This window comes from Haematobia irritans, chromosome 1 (genome assembly GCF_050003625.1).
Source record: "Haematobia irritans isolate KBUSLIRL chromosome 1, ASM5000362v1, whole genome shotgun sequence".
In the NCBI taxonomy this organism is placed as follows: domain Eukaryota; kingdom Metazoa; phylum Arthropoda; class Insecta; order Diptera; family Muscidae; genus Haematobia; species Haematobia irritans.
Window position 1 is genome coordinate 196293128 of NC_134397.1, and position 20326 is coordinate 196313453.

Sequence of the window (20326 nt, forward strand, 5' to 3'; positions counted from 1 at the left end):
CCACAGGTACAGATGGCTTGCCAAACCAGATATTTCTTTGCGAACTTTGACAGTTTTATGTCCTTGAAAATATCTGCTACCTTTCCCCCGTATAAAACTCCTGTCCCGGAAGCTGCTTGTAGTCGGTTTTGGCGTAGGTTTCGTCGTCCATTACCACGCAGTCAAACTTCGTCAGCATCGTCGTGTACAGCCTCCGGGATCGCGCTTTGGCCGTCGTATTTTGTTTATCATCGCGATTTGGAGTCACTACCTTCTTGTAAGTCGATAGTCCGGCTCGTTTTTTGGTTCGATGCACGGTTGTAGACGATACACCCAGCTTATTTGCGGCATCTCGGAGAGAGGTTAAGGCTTCGCTTGAAACTACCGGCAACTCTCTTTGTCGTCTCAGCGGTTTCCGGTTTTCGATTTCCCCCCGATCCAGACTTCCTGGCTGTCGACAAATGTTCCCCAAACACTTTAATTACATTTGTAACAGTTGATTTTGCAACTTTTAGCGATTTTGCCAGCTTTGCGTGCGAGTAGCTCGGATTTTCGCTATGCGCGAGCAAAATTTTGATACGCTGCTCTTCTTGCTTGGACGGCATTTTGACAACTGAAGAGTGAATTCCAAAATCAAAATATGAGCAACATTCTACACACACACACCTTTAAAATCAGTTCAGGTTTTTTTTTTTAAATGCAAAATTGAAAGAAATACGTCAAGTTTATATTGACCAAATTTTGACCGTATCACCCTTTAGAATCGAACTTTGGGGTACTGCTGCCAACTCCAACCTAGAAATCTTACAAAGATATCAATCTAAAACACTTCGAACAATATCATGGTACATGAGAAACAGCAACATACACAAAGATCTTGGTGTCCCATTTCTTAAAGATGTAATAGCCACAAAGAGTACCAATTATCTAAACAGACTTAGCTATCATCCAAATATATTAGCTATAACTTTATTAGATGACACTTACAAAAAAGACGCCTCAAACGCACTCATATTCTTGATTTACCTTTTTTGAATAAATAATACAATATTGTATAGTATATGCTAAAAATGTAAAACGTTATAGAAATGTTAATTGCAATGGTGATTAACTAAATTTTTGTGTTACCTAGTTATTAATAAATTAGCTTATTATTGTATTTTAAATAGATTGCAAATAAAGAGAAAAAAATTCTTGCTCATCGCCATTTTCTCTGATTTAATTTAGAGGTATTTTAGGTTCATGCAGAGCTTTGTGTGCAATTAAGTTAATATCGGCCTATGTTTTACCCTCCCGATGTGCTTCTAAATATCGCAATTTATCGCGGATTTACCTGACAAAGACCTGTGCCAAATTTGGTCAATCAGTAATCAGTCCATATTTTGGTATAGCCCCATGTAGACCGATCTCACGATTTCACTTCTTGGACAGCTAGAAACCGTAACTTTTAACGAATTTGCTTCAAATTGGAAATCTAGATGTATTTCAAGTCCATAAAAAGGGGCGTCGAATTTAATGTGTGTCGGTTCATTTCTTTGTATAGTCGACATAAAGACCAATTCGCGATTTGTCTTATTGGGTTTCTAGACACATCCATTTATGAGTACAGACCCCTTAAAAATCGATTTCACCGATTTTAATTGTTGGCCATCAGTGTTGTCAATTTAAATTAAAATCAAATTAAATTAAAAAAAAAATATGAAAAAATTAAAGAAATAGGCTCTGCTGTAGAAAATCAGTAATAAATTAAAAATTAACAAGTATATACAAAAGTAAGTTCGGCCGGGCCGAATCTTAAATACCCACACCCAGAAAAAAGGGGCTCTAATGCCAACTGAACTTTATTTTAGTTCATGAAGATTAGGTGATTTTGGTTAAATTTTGCACAATATGAGTAAATGTTTCTTATTTGAATAATTTTTTGCTAACTTTAATGACGTGAACTCAAAACAAGAAAAAAAGTTGTATACAAATATAGTGCACAATTTTATTAAAAAATAAAATAGTTCATATTTTCCTAAAATGGTACTAAAAAAAATTGTGTTGAACTTCGTACAGAGCTAAAGACATTTTAACAATTTTTAAATCCAATTTTTTCTTTCAACATATGAAATTTAAAAAAGAAGGAAAAAATTAATTATTTTTAAAAAAATTTCTTCAGTTTGACAAAAATTATTAACTTATTTGTAACATGTTGTAATTAGAAAACTATTTTAGTTAAAATTTTCTAAAATAAACCTACATTTTCTTCCACGGTGGGTTCACTTTTTTTTTTTTTTTTTTGTTGGGTGCACCACCATGAATCAAACATAATAGTTTACTTTGAAAACTTTTCGTCGTAACGGGTTACTTGATAATATTTAGCATTTTGGGGGGGTGATGACAAATCTTCTCCCAAGCAACTCAGTTCAACCAGTACGATTCCCGAAGAAAAAATTTAAAGATTCTAACTATGAAGACCAGATCCTGGATTTATGAGAACCAATTTTGTTTGAGTTTTAGAGAAATCATAAACATATCGTGTATATGATGAATTAACGCCTTGTTTTGAAATCTTAAATCTGTAGAATTTTTCCGCCATTATTTAAATGAATACCATGAGTAAAATCTGGAAATTTTACTTTCAGTTTCAAGCGATTTTCATGATCAGTGCGGCTGCTATACCCTGAAAGAAGTGTTTTCTTTTCTGAGGAACGAAATTTTAGACAAGCAAAGTTTTCTTTTGACACAAATTTTAGAGACAATCCTTGATTCGCTTATCAAAAATTCGGATTAGTTTGCTCTAAACGAAAATACTTTATACGAAAGGGGAATTTCGTTTGTCTAAAATTTCATTCCGGAGAAAATATTTTTTCTTTGGGTGTACCGTCAAGAAGTTAAATCGGTCCATATCGATGCCTTGCCAAATAGACAGGTAAAAATAAATGCAATACAGATTTTTGAGGGCCTAAGATTCCAGTATGTTTAAATTTTTGTGCTAATCGGATAAAAACTACGGTTTCTAGAAGCCCAAGGAGTTAAATCTGGAGATCGGTTTATGTGGAGGCTATACTAAAACATGGGTCGACACACACCATATTCGGTTGACCTATTTGTGGTCAGCCGGATTCCAGAAGTCCTAGAAATAAATTCGGGAGTTAGGTCTATATACCTCTAGAATTCCACTTTCAGACGAAGTGGGTGAAAACTACAATTTCTAGAAGCCCAAGAAGTAAAATCGGGAGATCAGTCTATATAGGGGCTATACCAAAAAATGGACCGATACGAACCATTTTCGACACACCTCTTTATGGTCCTAAAATACCTCTGCACCCAAAGAAAAAATACTTTCGTAAGGAACGAAATTTTAGACAAACGAAATTTCCCTTTGACATAAAGTATTTTCATTGAGAACAAATAAACCCGAATTTATGACAAACGTTGTAACATTGGTCTCTAATCTGTTTTATTTGCTTCTAAAGAAAATTGCTTAGCGTCAAAAGAAATCTTCGTTTGTCTAAAATTTCGTTCCTCAGAAAAGAAAACTCTTCTTTCCGTGTGGATTTCTAATTTCCGGCAAATTGGATAAAAACTACGGATTCTGGAAGCCCAAGAAATAAAGTAGGTAGATCGGCCTATATGAGGGCTTTACCAAAAAATGGACCGATACGACCTATTTGTGATCTTAAAATACCTCTAGATTTTCAATTTCAAGCAAATCGGCTAGAAAATATAGTCTCTAGACGCCCAAGAAATAAAATCGAGAGATCGATCTATATGGGGGTTACAGCAAAAAATGGACCTCACTTTCGGCACACATATTTGGAGTCCTAAAATACCCCTAGATTTTCAATTTCTGGCAAATCGTATAGAAAATACAGTTTCTAGACGCCAAGAAGCAAAATCTAGAGATCGGTCTATATGGGGGCTATACCAAACCATGGACCAATACGGACCATTTTCTACACACCTCTTAATGATCCCAAAATACCTACAGATTTCCAATTTCAGGCAAATCGGATAGAAAATACAGTTTCTAGACGCCCAAGAAACAAAATCGGGAGATCGGTCTATATGGGGGCTATACCAAAACATGGACCGATGTTCTCCATTTTTGGCACACCTATTTATGGTTCTAAAATACCTCTAGATTTCCAATTTCAGGCAAATTGGATAAAAACTACGGTTTCTATAAGCCCAAGAAGTAAAATCGGGAAATCGGTCTATATGGGGGCTATACCAAAACATGGACCGATACTCACCATTTTTGGCACACCTCTTTATGGTCACAAAATGCCTCTAGATTTCAAATTTCAGGCAAATTGGATAAAAACTACGATTTCTATACGCCCAAGACCCAAAATCGGGAGATCGGTCTATATGGGGACTATATCAAAACCTGGACCGATATAGCCCATCTTCGAACTTGACCTGTCTGCAGACAAAAGACGAGTTTGTGCAAAATTTCAGCACGATTGCTTCATTATTGAAGACTGTTCCGTGATTACAACAGACAGACGGACATGGTTATATCGTCTTAAAATGTCTCCCCGATCAAGAATATATATACTTTATATAGTCGAAAATCTATATTTCGATGTGTTACAAACGGAATGACAAACTTGTTATACCCCCGTCACCATTCTATGGTGGGTATAGAAATCATGTAAACCACAAACCAGCAAAGAAAATTGGAAGTTGCTCTAAAGGCACAACTTTAAAGGCACTTCCAAATATGTTCTTTATTTTATCTATATAGCAAGTTCTTTTAAGTGAAATTTTTATAGCTCGCTTTTTTCATATTTCTAATGGGTAATAGTAACCTCTTTTGTTTCAAATATGTTAAAAACAGAGTAAGATTTAATAAAATTGTACAGATTATTTAATTATACCCCTCGCCACACTGTGGAACGGGGTATTATAAGTTAGTGCATATGTTTGCAACACCCAGAAGAAGACGATATAGACAAATGGTGTTTTTGGCAAAAATGTTCAAGGTGGGTTCCTGAGTCGATATAGCGATGTCCGCCTGTCCGTGAACACAGTTTTTTGTAATCAAAGTCTAGGTCGCAGTTTTAGTCCAATCGTCATAGACTTCAAATTCGGTTCAGTATTAGATATAGCTCCCATATATATCTTTCGCCCGATATGGACTAACACGGTCCCAGAAGCCAGAGTTTTACCCCAATTTAGTTGAAATTTTGCACAAGAAACACAATTAGTAGTATAGTCAAGTGTGCCGAATTTTATTGAAATCGGTTCACATTTAGATATAGCTCCCATATATATCTCTCGCCAGATATGGACTAATACGGTCCCAGAAGCCAGAGTTTTACCCCAATTTGGTTGAAATTTTACACTAGGAGTACAATTAGTAGTGTAGTCAAGTGTGCCAAATTTTATTGAAATAGGTTCAGATTTAAATATAGCTCCCATATATATCATTCGCACGATTTACACTCATATGACCACAGTGGCCAATATTTTACTCCGATGTAATTGACATTTTGCACAAGGAGAAAAATTATCATTGTAGCTATGCGTGCCAAATTTGGTTGAAATCGGTTCAGATTTAGATATAGCTCCCACATATAGCTTTCGCCCGATTTACACTCATATGACCACAGAGGCCAATTTTTTGCTCCGATTTAGTTGAAATTTTACACAAGGAGTGGAATTAGCATTGTAACTATGCGTGCCAAATTTGGTTGAAATCGGTTCAGATTTAGATATAGCTCCCAAATATATGTTTTTCTGATTTCGACAAAAATGGTCAAAATGCCAACATTTTCCTGGTAAAATCGCCACTGCTTAGTCGAAAAATTATAAAAATGACTCTAATTTCCCTAAACTTATAATACATACCCAGCAAAAAAATTTGGAAGTTCTTCCAAAGGCACAACTTTAAAAGCACTTCCAGAAGATGTTCCAATGATGTTCTCTATTTTAACTACACAGGAAGTTCTTTTCATTAAATTTTTTGTAACATGCTTTTTTCATATTTTTAATGGGTAATTTTAACTTTTTTTTCAAATTGGTTAAAAACAGTTTAAGAATTCATAAAATGGCACGAATTATTTAAATTTTGTCAAAAAAATGCTAAATCTAATCAAAAAGAAATTGTGAATTTTTTGAAATATTTGAAGTCAAACGTTTCAAACAGGCGTTAGAATCCATTAAAAATTATAAAAAATTATAAAAATTATTTATTTGACAAAGTATCACAGAATTTTTTAATTTACATCCAAAACACTGAATTCCGATTACAGCTAAAGAAGTAATGCAAATTCAGTGCACCGGCTGTTGAAATGGATAACTTCCGTCCTATGACAAGCCCATGTTAAATTAATCGCTTCTGCGTCAATTTTGCACCACTTCCGGATCCAAAAGGAACATTTTCATTACTTTTTTGGCGACGCTTTTTTGCTCGGTATATATCGAGCGATAAATCATAAATAAACTTTTGCGAAGTTTCCTTAAAATTGCTTCAGATTTAAATGTTTCCCATATTTTTTTTACTAACATTGTGTTCCACCCTAGTGCATTAGCCGACTTAAATTTTGAGTCTATAGATTTTGTAGAAGTCTATCAAATTCTGTCCAGATCGAGTGATATTTAAATGTATGTATTTGGGACAAACCTTTATATATAGCCCCCAACATATTTGACGGATCTGATATGGTATCGAAAATTTAAATCTACAAAGTGGTGCAGGGTATAATATAGTCGGCCCCGTCCGACTTTAGACTTTCCTTACTTGTTATATAGTAGGTTAGGTTAGGGGGCAGCCCGATGTATCAGGCTCACTTAGACTATTCAGTCCATTGTGATACCACATTGGTGAACTTCTCTCTTATCACTAATTGCTGCCCGATTCCATGTTAAGCTCAATGACAAGGGACCTCCTTTTTATAGCCGAGTCCGAACGGCGTTCCACATTGCAGTGAAACCACTTAGAGGAGCTTTGAAACCCTCAGAAATGTAACCAGCATTACTGAGGTGGGATAATCCACCGCTGAAAAACTTTTTGGTGTTCGGTCGAAGCAGGAATCGAACCCACGACCTTGTGTATGCAAGGCGGGCATGCTAACCATTGCACCACGGTGGCTCCAATTTATATAGTAGGTTTTCTATAGAACATAAATTAATAGACCTCCACCATTTCGTTGCAACCATAGTCGTTGAACATACAACCCACTACAAGGAATCATTGAAAATCTGTAATTTCCTTAAAAATATCTCTAATATTTTTTGTTACAAAATAAGTTTTTATTTTTATTCATAAAAAAAATATTCGGTGTCATTAAAACGCTTTCTTGAAATGAAAAATGAAAATAATACAAAATTTGAACAAAACACAACTACAAAAATATTCTCTCCGAGCACTCTTACTCCATTAATGCAGCATCCTACTTCCTTCACTGACTAATGACATTTCTCTGTTTCCATTCTCTTCCTCATTGTAGGTTCAAAAGGAATTGGATCACGTTTTGATGAGCAACGTCTAACACTTAGAATACATCGAGGTCGTGGTTCTAATCAGCATGAGTCAACTCATAGCAATGGCAGTACACAAAGTACTACCACAACACTGGGAACACCATCACCTGAACGGATGAGTAAATACTCAACGCGACGCATGCATAATCATGATAAAATCAAGATATCCGTTTCGTATCCATCCAATGATAATATATCGGAAATGGCACAACATGTTCATGAGTCGAATAACAGTCACAGTCACAACCATCATCATCATCATCCGCATCACGAGCGAGGACGCACTGCATCGGCCAGTGGTAGCAATATGCTCTTCGCAGTTCATTATGGTTCACACAATGGCCGGGAATGCACTGAGACACAATTGTATAGACACCAGCACGCGGGTAATTGTTATCTGCAGGTGGGTAAATCCATGCCCGATATGATGAGGAGAGCATCGAATGCCAGCGATACAAGTCATCAATTGATGCCAACCAATCGACCGAATAAGAAAATGGGCAAACGCAATATTAAGGCTCAAGTGAAGCGGTTTCGCATGGAAACCAAAGCAGCCAAAACTTTGGCCATCATTGTGGGTCTATTCATCTTCTGCTGGCTGCCCTTTTTCACCATGTACATTATAAGGCCGTTCTGTGAGGATTGCATTGACCCTTTGCTGTTTTCCATACTCTTTTGGTTGGGCTATTGCAATTCGGCCGTGAATCCCATGATTTATGCTCTATTTTCCAAAGATTTTCGTTTTGCCTTTAAACGCATCATATGCAAATGTTTCTGCTCCAGCAAATCCATCAACTTGAAAACATCGAGGCGTGGCAGTGACCTATCAGCCATACGTATTCGCGGCCGAACACCCAGTATTACACCCAGTGCAGCGGCGCATTCATTTGGCGATGAGTCCGAATATCATCCATCCGAACATAGTGAACACAGATGACCCTCATTCGGACCCACCAATTCCACATCACAAAATAGTTTGGGGGTCCGAAAGACAAGTTTAAAAGTTCCTGTATATGAGATATGTCATCCATTGGTTATGGATATGGGTAGTGGTGGGGGCGGGGGAGGTGGCGGAGGAGGTTGCAGTGGCACAGGTGTTGGAAGTGGCAATGCAAATGGTAAAAGAACTCCCTTGTAGCCCTTAATGGAAATGCAATGTTTTAGAGTGGGAATGGATTCTCCGACAAGGGCCGCAGGTCGAGAGGAGGGGCGTAGACATAGTGTTAGAATTAAAAATTGTAAAGAATCCACAAATAAAAGGGGCAGGGCAATACGCTTAAAGTAAAAAAAAAACACAAAAACATAGGAGAATGTTCAACAAGAATAAAACAAAAATTAACATTTATAACAAAAAAAAAAAACATTTACTAGAAACCCCATATTTCTGTAAGAACAAAAACCAATACCAATACAAATACCTGTAGCTATAGCTATAACCATACGATTACCAGATACAAATACAACTAAGCAAATGCGAATGCACAAACAACTAACCATCTTGACTTCATTAAAACTCAATGCGGTTAATTAATTTAAGTTAAATTTAATTAAGTAATTACATATAAGTGTTAGGCCCACTTTTGCACACTATCGTTCATACTATCTACAGGATATCTGAGTGAGATTGCATTGCATGGAAGTAGGGTAAAGGCAGCATATGCCTCTAGTTAAGCGAATTACAATTAAATTGGTTTATATACCCTAGCAAAAGTGTATTTTTTTATTCCCATTTAAATTGAAAGAATTTAACACCACACTCTTAATATGATACAATTTAATTAAACTCTTAACTAGGGAATTGAATATTAACTGTAAGTAAAAATAAAATATTAAATATTTATTTATATATTTAAAAATAATAATATACAAAAAATGAAGCTGGGTTTTCCTTAAATGGGCTTTAAATTCCCACCAAAAAAATTTTGGAAGTTGTTATATACACTCAAAAAAAATTTACTTGGATCCAAAGATTTTGACCTTCCTTTAAGGATTTTGCTATTATTATATTCTTTAAAATAAAGACATTTTTTAGCGACCTATCTGGCTATAAATCTAGGACCAATAAAAATAAAATTAGGATACAGATCTCATTTATCAAATTTTCATTGTCTTTCGCGGTTTATTAATAAAGGTACTCACGTACAAAAAATGTCAGTTTAAACATCTAAATTATAACGGATACTTCAAAGTAAAAAACATTTTCTCAATTCCAAGAAAAACTTTAAACCAAAGACGCTAAATCCTCAAAATAAGTCTTAGCCTATATTTCAAGCGTTTTTATCTTAAATCTTAAGTTTCAATATTGCAGTTAATTTGAGGACAATTTCTTTAAAACAAAAATTTGTTTTTTTTTAACTTTAAGAAAAATTAGCCTTAGTTCAAAGACATGCGGATTTAACGGAGTGCCTCCCTTTACAAAATTTGTGTCTTAAATTTAAAGAAAAAATTTGTGAAGCAAAGATTATTAATTTTATTTTAATTTTTAATAAGTCTTAGCCTATATTTCAGGCGTTTTTATCTTAAATCTAAAGTTTCAATATTTCAGTTAATTTGAGGACAATTTCTTTAAAACAAAAATTTGTTTTTTTTTAACTTTAAGAAAAATTAGCCTTAGTTCAAAGACATGCGGATTTAACGGAGGGAGGCAAATTTACAAAATTTGTGTCTTAAATTTAAAGAAAAAATTTGTGAAGCAAAGATTATTAATTTTATTTTAATTTAAATTTTATTATTTTAAAGAAATTTGTCCTTAATATTTTGTAAATTTCGCATCCTAAAATTTAGGTTGCGAAATCTTTAATATCACGTAAATATTTTTTTCAGTGTAGGCACAACCACTTCCAAAAATGTTCTCCCACAGGAAGTTCTTTTAATTCAATTTTTTATATCTCGATTTTTTCTTAGTTTGAATGGGTAATTTTAACTTGTTTTGTTTCAAAGAGATTAAAAACAGAGTAAGAATTAATAAAATGGTAACAATTATTTAAATTTCGTCACAAACAATGCTAGATCTGTTCCAAAAAAGTTACGAACATCAGGCAGAATGCATTAAAAATAATAAAATATTATAAAAATTATTTATTTGGACAAATATCACAAAATTTTTTATGCAAATTCAGTGCAACGACTGTTGAAATGCTGGACACTCGACTCATGACAAGCCTATGTTAAATGCTGCGCCAATATTGCACCACTTCCGGATCCGGTAATTTTTACCAAACAAAAATTCAAAAAACTACAAACTGGAAGTTAAATAATATTTACTGGAGATGAGTGTAAGAGATGTATTGTAAAAATATCTCTATTCCCTACTTAAATCATTTTTTTTTTTGACAATAAAAAATTAGTTTCATACACATTGTATTTTTATACACTGAAAAAAAAAAGCATGCCCGTTTCCAAAGATTTTGTCTTTACTTTAAAAGTTTTGGTATTGATTCCGATCCAAAGAAGCGGAGAATACAAGTAAGGATACTTTTAAGACACAATTCTCTTTTAAATTTGGGTTTTGTGTACTTGCTTCTAGGAAGCAAATTTTAATTTTTCGCTTTTCGGCTTGTTATTTCATATGCTATCAAAGTCCTTTAAAAACGAGTTAACACCAACTTTATTTTCCAAATTAAGACTGTTGTTGACTGATTCCAAATTAAGACTGTGTTAAAAAACATGTCCTATTTTTGAACAATTTTTAGCAACAATTTTAAGACAATTTCATTAAATTTAAAGAATTTTTCTGAATTATTAAAGTCAAGTTGACCTTAGCCCAAAAATTTTTTCTTTCATGTTATGATACCCAATTTTAAGTGAAATCACTTAAGAACAATACGACTTCATTGAAAAGTTTATCGACTTTTGGACAAGGAAAAAAACTTTATATTAGAGAAATGTGTCTTCTATGCTAAACAAAATTTGCATTCGTATTTTAAGGACATGAAATCTTTGGCCTAACGACAATATTTTTTTCAGTGTACCCACCACCATAGAATGGTGATGAGGGTATAATACGTTTCTCATTCCTTTTGTAACCCATCAAAATATCGATTTCCGACTATATAAAGTATATATATTCTTGATCAGGGAGAAATTCTAAGACGAAATAACCATGCCCGTTGTCTGTCTGTTGTAATCACGCAATCCTGCAATTTGGCACAGATTCGTGTTTTGTTTGCAGGCAGGTCAAATTCGAACATGGGCTATATCGGTTCATGTGTTGGTATAGCCCCAATATAAACCGACCCCCCGATTTGGGGTCGTGGGCTTCTAGAAACCGTATTCTCTATCCGACTTATCTGAAATTTGAAATCTGGTAGTATTTTAGGACCACAAATAGCTGTGAGTGTGAAAATGGGACGTATCGGTCCATCTTTTGGTATAGCCCACATATATACCGATCTCCCGATTTTACTTCCTGGACTTCTACAAACCGTATTCGCAATCCGATTTGCCTAAAATTTAAAATCTAGAGGACCACAAAGAAGTTTGCCGAAAAAAAGTCTATCGATCCATGTTTTGGTATAGCCCGCATATAGACCGATCTCTGGATTTTACTTCTTGGGCCTCTAGAAACCATAGTTTTTATCCCAGTTGCCTTAAATTTGAAATCTAGAGGTTTTTAGGGCCATAACTAGGTGTTCCGAATATATTGTGTACCCGCCCTCCAATTTGGGGTCTAGATTCTGTAGGTTTTTCAGAACCACATTTAGATGTGATGAATTTGGTGTGTATCGGTTCATGTTTTTGGTATAGCACCCAAATAGACTGATCACCCGATTTAACTCATTGGCAGTGTTGCCAGTATTTTCGGGCTCTTGTCCCCAAAATAAGGCGCTTTCATCCTCAAAAATCCCCAATTTAATTAAAATTCCCCACAAAAATCCCCAATACAGATTTTGGCAAGTTTTTTGAAAAAAGGAATATGCTCTATTGTAAAAAATCCGCCATAATCTAAAAATTGTAAAACTATGCAATTTTTGTTATACAAGTTTGCGAGTTATAACAAGATTAAAATTTCAAAATCCAAAAAATGAGACGGGTGCTCATAATATTATCTGATACAAACCGTCATCAGAATTAATAATTGGTATAAAGAGTCATCGAATTCGTATCTTATGCAAATCATCTTCTAAATGCTCGAGAAATAAAAATAGGAGTGGGAGTTGTGTAAAGGGTGATTTGTTAAGAGCTTGATAACTTTTTTTTAAAAAAAAACGTATAAAATTTGCAAAATCTCATCGGTTCTTTATTTGAAACGTTAGATTGGTCCATGACATTTACTTTTTGAAGATAATTTCATTTAAATGTTGACCGCGGCTGCGTCTTAGGTGGTCCATTCGGAAAGTCCAATTTTGGGCAACTTTTTCGAGCATTTCGGCCGGAATAGCCCGAATTTCTTCGGAAATGTTGTCTTCCAAAGCTGGAATAGTTGCTGGCTTATTTCTGTAGACTTTAGACTTGACGTAGCCCCACAAAAAATAGTCTAAAGGCGTCAAATCGCATGATCTTGGTGGCCAACTTACCGGTCCATTTCTTGAGATGAATTGTTCTCCGAAGTTTTCCCTCAAAATGGCCATAGAATCGCGAGCTGTGTGGCATGTAGCGCCATCTTGTTGAAACCACATGTCAACCAAGTTCAGTTCTTCCATTTTTGGCAACAAAAAGTTTGTTAGCATCGAACGATAGCGATCGCCATTCACCGTAACGTTGCGTCCAACAGCATCTTTGAAAAAATACGGTCCAATGATTCCACCAGCGTACAAACCACACCAAACAGTGCATTTTTCGGGATGCATGGGCAGTTCTTGAACGGCTTCTGGTTGCTCTTCACTCCAAATGCGGCAATTTTGCTTATTTACGTAGCCATTCAACCAGAAATGAGCCTCATCGCTGAACAAAATTTGTCGATAAAAAAGCGGATTTTCTGCCAACTTTTCTAGGGCCCATTCACTGAAAATTCGACGTTGTGGCTCGTTAGTAAGTCTATTCATGATGAAATGTCAAAGCATACTGAGCATCTTTCTCTTTGACACCATGTCTGAAATCCCACGTGATCTGTCAAATACTAATGCATGAAAATCCTAACCTCAAAAGAATCACCCTTTAGTTATGGATCAAAACTTAGTTCTGAATAGCTAAGAAATAAACTGGGGTGATCGATCAAAAGGCATTGTTGCCCCGATATGAACTCTATTATATATGTTTGATATATATACACACAAAAAAATAATACATTTATTTTATGAATAGTGTTCACAAAAATTTTCCAAACACTAGATTCATAAATTATATGAAAACAATTCATAAAATAAAAAATACATGTTTTCATTTACCAAGAATATATACATAATATGAATGGAGTTTTTAATATTATAAATGAAGTATACATATTTTTCGTCATTGAAACATATGTACTTTTACATAATGTATACTAAAAACGTTATGCTTTACATTTAACTTTTCTTTTAGATTTTTCCCCTGATTCTTAATGCCTGCAAATTGGTCAAAATGTATGAACCCATTTACACTTCAATGTAGAACGCCGTTCGCACTCGGCTATAAAAAGGAGGTAAGAGAGAAGTTCGCCAATGTGGTATCAAAATGGACTGAATAGCCTAAGTGAGCCTGATACATCGGGCTGCCACCTAACCTAACCTTGTACTAAAATCTATAAATTTTTGCAATGAAGTCGGTTTGTCCTTATTGGACATAAAATTGGGTATCCTAACATGAAAGAAAATTTCCTTTTTCCTAAAGTCAAAATGGCTTTAATATTTCTGAAAAATTTTTCAATTAATTACATCGTCTTTAATATTATTGACAGTTTAGTAAAAGATATTTGTGACGTCAATGTGTCCTCACTTCAATTTTCTGCTTCTTTGGTTGGGAATCAATATCAAAATCATTAGCGTAAAGACAACATCTTTGGAGCTGTGAATATTTTTATACCCTCCATCATAGGATGGGGGTATATTAACTTTGTCATTCCGTTTGTAACACATCGAAATATTACTCTAAGACCCCATAAAGTATATATATTCTGCGTCGTGGTGAAATTCTGAGTCGATCTAAGCATGTCCGTCCGTCCGTCCGTCCGTCCGTCTGTTGAAATCACGCTAACTTCCGAACGAAACAAGCTATCGACGTGAAACTTGGCACAAGTAGTTGTTATCGATGTAGGTCGGACGGTATTGAAAATGGGCCATATCGGTCCACTTTTACGTATAGCCCCCATATAAAGGGACCCTCAGATTTGGCTTGTGGAGCCTCTAACAGAAGCATATTTTATCCGATCCGGCTAAAATTTGGTACATGGTGTTGGTATATGGTCTCTAACAACCATGCAAAAATTGGTCCACATCGGTCCATAAGTATATATAGCCCCCATACAAACCGATCCCCAGATTTGGCTTGCGGAGCCTAAAAGAGAAGCAAATTTCATCCGATCCTGCTGAAATTTGGTACATGGTGTTGGTATATGGTCTCTAATAACCATGCAAAAATTGGTCCACATCGGTCCATAAATATATATAGCCCCCATATAAACCGATCCCCAGATTTAGCTTGCGGAGCCTCTAAGAGAAGCATATTTCATCCGATCCGGCTGAAATTTGGTACATGGTGTTGGTATATGGTCTCTAGCAATCGTGCAAAAATTGGCCCACATCGGTCCTTAATTATATATAGCCCCCATATAAACCGATCCCCAGATTTGGCTTGTGGAGCCTCTAAGAGAAGCATATTTCATCCGATCCGGCTGAAATTTGGTACATGGTGTTGGTATATGGTCTCTAACAATCGTGCAAAAATTGGTCCACATCGGTCCATAATTATATATAACCCCCATATAAACCGATCCCCAGATTTGGCTTGCGGAGCCTCAAAGAGAAGCAAATTTCATCCGATCCGGCTGAAATTTGGTACATGATGTTGGTATATGGTCTCTAACAACCGTGACAGAATTGGTCCATATTGGTCCATAATTATATATAGCCCCCATATAAAACGTTCTCCAGATTTAACCTCCGGAGCCTCTTGGTGGAGCAAAATTCATCCGATCCGGTTCAAATTAGGAACGTGGTGTTAGTATATGGTCGCTAACAACCATACCAAAATTGGTCTATATCGGTTCATAATCATGGTTACCACTCGAGCCAAAAATAATCTACCAAAATTTTATTTCTATAGAAAATTTTGTCAAAATTTTATTTCTAGAGAAAATTTTGTCAAAATTTTATTTCTAGAGAAAATTTTGTTAAAATTTTATTCGGTTCATAACAAAATTTTCATCTTTGTCAAAATTTTATTTTTATAGAAAATTTTGTTCAAATTTTATTCGGTTCATAATCATGGTTGCCACTCGAGCCACAAATAATCTACCAAGATTTTATTTCTATAGAAAATTTTGTCAAATGTTTATTTCTATAAAAAATTTTGTTAAAATTTTATTTCTGTAGAAATTTTTGTCAAAATTTTCTTTCTATAGAATATTTTGTCAAAATTTTTATTTTTATAGAAAATTTTGTGAAAATTTTATTTCTATAGAAAATTTTGTTAAAATTTTATTTCTGTAGAAAATTTTGTCAAAATTTTATGTCTACTTTGTAAAACTTATTGGCTCGATCTTTTTTGATTTAATATATACCACGTATGGATTTACATACAATTTAGAAGATGGTGTTAGGAGGTTTTAAGATACCTTGCCATCGGCAAGCGTTACCGCAACTTAATTAATTCGATTGTGGATGGCAGTGTTTAGAAGAAGTTTTTACGCAATCCATGAAGGAGGGTACATAAGCTTCGGCCTGGTCGAACTTACGGCCGTATATACTTGTTTTTTTTTTTCATTGTGTGATTAGATTTCAATCACAGCAAATCGAATGACAAATTCGCGTTGATGTCAACTAAAATTGACTTTAAAATTAGATCTTTTCAAAAAGTCAATTTTTTCGTATCAATCCTTTCTGATTTACTTTATTTTGCTTTTAATAAAATCACTATGTACAACAATAAAATGTTTTTTAAAGCAGTTTTCTTCGAAATTGGAAATTTGGTCCGCTGGAGGGAATTTTGGTCCGATTATGGAAAAATTTTGGTCCAAAATAAAAATTCGTAGTGGCAACGCTGCTTGTATTGTTACATATGAGAGTAACTGTATGTTGTGGCTCTCTCACGCTAAGAGAAAACCAGTATTTTTTGATATATTAAGTAAAGTTTCATTAATTTTATGAAACCGTCCATATATACTATTAAAAATTCATAATTTCACAACAAGTATTTACGAAACAATATATTGTGTAAGTGTACATATTTATTATGAAAAAGTCCATAAATTTATAAAAATTTACTAATTTATGTACAAATTCATATTTTATTTTTTTGTGTGTATGTTATATTACAAATCAGTGATGTATGCAGATGAGGGGCCAACATTTCGACCCAAGTTCTTTCGAAATAATTTCACAATATATTAGAACTCGTAAACAATTTCTTAGAAACAAAGTAAAGTGTAAAGTAGCTCTTGAAATAGAAAGTTTTTTTCATTTTTTGAAGATTTTCTGTACTTCTTTAATTCCCTTTTTAAGAATGTAGAAGTAAAGAATTTCATATAAACCATAACTCAAAACCTGATTTGTTATACTGACCAGAATTCCTCACAAAAATCCCCAAATTTGTGGAAATTCCCCACCAAATACCCAAGTCCCCAACTCAAAAATGTTGTCCCCATCCACGAAAAAATATCTCCGATTTGCGGAAAAGTCTTCATAGGCAAAATCTTTAAATTTATCTTCGGGAAGTGTACTGGTTGAACTGATCTGCTTGGAAGAATATCTATCTATTAAACCTCCCTTAAATTTTCAAAGGAAACTATAATATTTGATTCATGGTGGTGGGTATTTAAGATTCGGTCCGGTTGAACTTACTGCTGTATGTACATGTTTCACATATTATGGAAAGCCCGGCCAAAAAATAAAAGAGAAGCGCAATGTGCACAATTAATATAACCAATGCTATTTAAGACATAATAATATTAAACTAATTGTAAAAAAATATATATTAATAAATAATTTTTCATATTGCTGTAATAACTATTTATTAATTGGATCTCTATGCTTAAATAAAAATTTATAATTACTTATATAAAATTAAGTCTATTAAATTATTTTCATAAATATACCCATGCAATAATAAAACTTATAATATATTATTAAATGTTTAAGGTTTATATAATTAAATTAATCTACAATATGTGAATGTTATGTATATACATATATTAATGAGTATTGTACATTTGTATTAATATATATTTAAAAACAAAAAAAAAACAAATTGAAATAGTTATGTTTTTATGTATACAAAATTGTATAATGAAGCGTTGACGGAGTTAAAAAATACTATGTAAATTATTAATAAAACAATTTATTAATTACTTGCTGTTATTTAAAATTGCAAAAAATACAAAGTTTTCTAATTGATATTTATTACTCACGAAATGACAATTGAAAAGTAAGTATTTAGGTGAACTGAAAAAAAAAAGACGCCATGTTTCAAAGATTTTGTCTTTACACTAATGATTTTGGAGAGAAGCAGAGAATCGAAGTTAGGAAACTTTTCAGCAAAATTCTTTTTTAAATTTATGTTTTGCCTATTTGAGTTTAGGAAACAAAATTTTAACTTATTAATTTTTTTAGCTTTTTTATTATTATTATGCAATGCTTCAAATAAAAAACTTCTTTAAAATAAAGTGTAAAAAACATTTCTTATTTTTAAATGCTTTTTAGCCCAGATGTAAAGAGTCAACAAAGTTAGAGACGATTTCATTAATTTTGAAAATTTTTTTTTCAGAAGTATTAAAGCCAACTTGACCTTAGTAAAACTGAACTTTCTTTCATGTTAGGATACCCAATTTTAACCCATCAAAGCCCAAAATGAAACTGCGGAAAAAATTGATTTTATTGGTTTTTATTAACTTAGTAATGACTAAACAAAAAATTTAAATAAAAAATCTGACACTTTTTAGAAAAAACAAGTATATACGGCCCTAAGTTCGGCCAGGCCGAAGCTTATGTACCCTCCACCTTGGATTGCGTAGAAACTTCTACTGAAGACTTTCATCCACAATCGAATTACTTGGGTTGCGGTAACACTTGCCGATGGCAAGGTATCTTAAATCTTTTTAGTTTAATACGGTGTTAGTATTAAACTAAAAAAGGCCGATTAAATATGTATATAATTAAGTTTAAAATTTCTATAGAAATAAAATTTTGACAAAATTTTCTATAGAAATAAAATTTTGAGAAAATTTTCTATAGAAACAAAATTTTGACAAAATTTTCAATAGAAATAAAATTTTGACAACATTTTCTATAGAAATAAAATTTTGGTAGATCATTTTTGGCTCGAGTGGCAATCATGATTATGAACCGATAAGGACCAATTTGTGTGTGATTGTTGATCGCCTATATATAACTATAGACCCATATTGACCAATTTCGGCATGGTTATTAGCGGCCTTATACTAACACCACGTTGCAAATTTCAACCGGATCGGATGAATTTTGCTCCTCTAAGAGGCTCTGGAGATCAAATCTAGGGAACGGTTTATATGGGGGCTATATATAATTATGGACCGATATGGACCAATTCTTGCGTGTTTGTTGGAGACCACATTCTAACACCACGTTCCAAGTTTCAACCGGGTAACGGATGAATTTTGCTCCTCCAAGAGGCTCCGGAGGACAAATCTGGGGATCGATTTATATGGGGGCTATATATAATTATGGACCGATATGGACCAATTCTTGCATGGTTGTTAGAGACCCTATTCTAACACCACGTACCCAATTTCAACCGGATCGGATGAATTTTGCTTCTCTAAGAGGCTCCGGAGGTCAAATCTGGGGATCGGCTTGTATGGGGGCTATATATAATTATGAACCGATATGGACCAATTTTGGCATGGTTGTTGGAGACAATATATTAACACCATGTACCAAATTTCAGCCGGATCGGATGAATTTTGCTCCTCTAAGAGGCTCCGGAGGTCAAATCTGAGGATCGGTTTATACACACAAAAAAAAAATTCTGATTCAATCACGAATTAATTGATCCAATTAATTTTTTAATTGAAATGTCTTCAATCACAGAACCGATATGGACCAATTTTGGCATGGTTGTTGGAGACAATATATTAACACCATGTACCAAATTTCAGCCGGATCGGATGAATTTTGCTCCTCTAAGAGGCTCCGGAGGTCAAATCTGAGGATCGGTTTATACACACAAAAAAAATTCTGATTCAATCACGAAATTAATTGATCAATTAATTTTTTAATTGAAATGTCTTCAATCACAGAAATGATATTATCAATTAAAAAATTAATTGAAGGTCAATTGAACAATTTATTGATCCAATTAAAAAAATAATTGATACTATTATTTTTTGTGATTGAATTTTGTTTCAATTAAAAAATTTGTTGAACCAATTAAATTTTTAATTGAATATTTTTTAAAACTCAATTAAAATTTTAATTGGAAAATTTTTCGTGATATTTTTTTCTGTGTATGGGGCTATATGTAATTATGGACCAATATGGGACCAATTTTTGCATGGTTGTAAGAGACCATATACTAACACCATGTACCAACTTTCAGCCGGATCGTATGAAATTTGCTTCACTTAGAGCAACCGCAAGCCAAATTTGGGGGTCCGTTTATATGGGGGCTATACGTAAAAATGGACCGATTTCAATACCATCCGACCTACATGAATAACAACTACTTGTGCCAAGTTTCAAGTCGATAGCTTGTTTTCGTTCGGAAGTTAGCGTGATTTCAACAGACGGACGGACGGACGGACGGACGGGCGGGGCGG

General features: G+C 34.0%; 1 protein-coding gene across 1 annotated transcript in view; it reads left to right on the forward strand.

Annotated features, from left to right (window-relative positions):
* The window catches only part of Oamb (Octopamine receptor in mushroom bodies), a 501549-nt gene extending 492354 nt beyond the window's left edge, over window positions 1-9195 (forward strand). Inside the window, exon 8 of the mRNA XM_075292480.1 lies at window positions 7425-9195. Within this exon, the coding sequence (XP_075148595.1) occupies window positions 7425-8395 (971 nt within the window). The 3' untranslated portion in view covers window positions 8396-9195. The remainder of the gene's footprint in view (window positions 1-7424) is intronic.
* Window positions 9196-20326: the final 11131 nt, after the last annotated feature.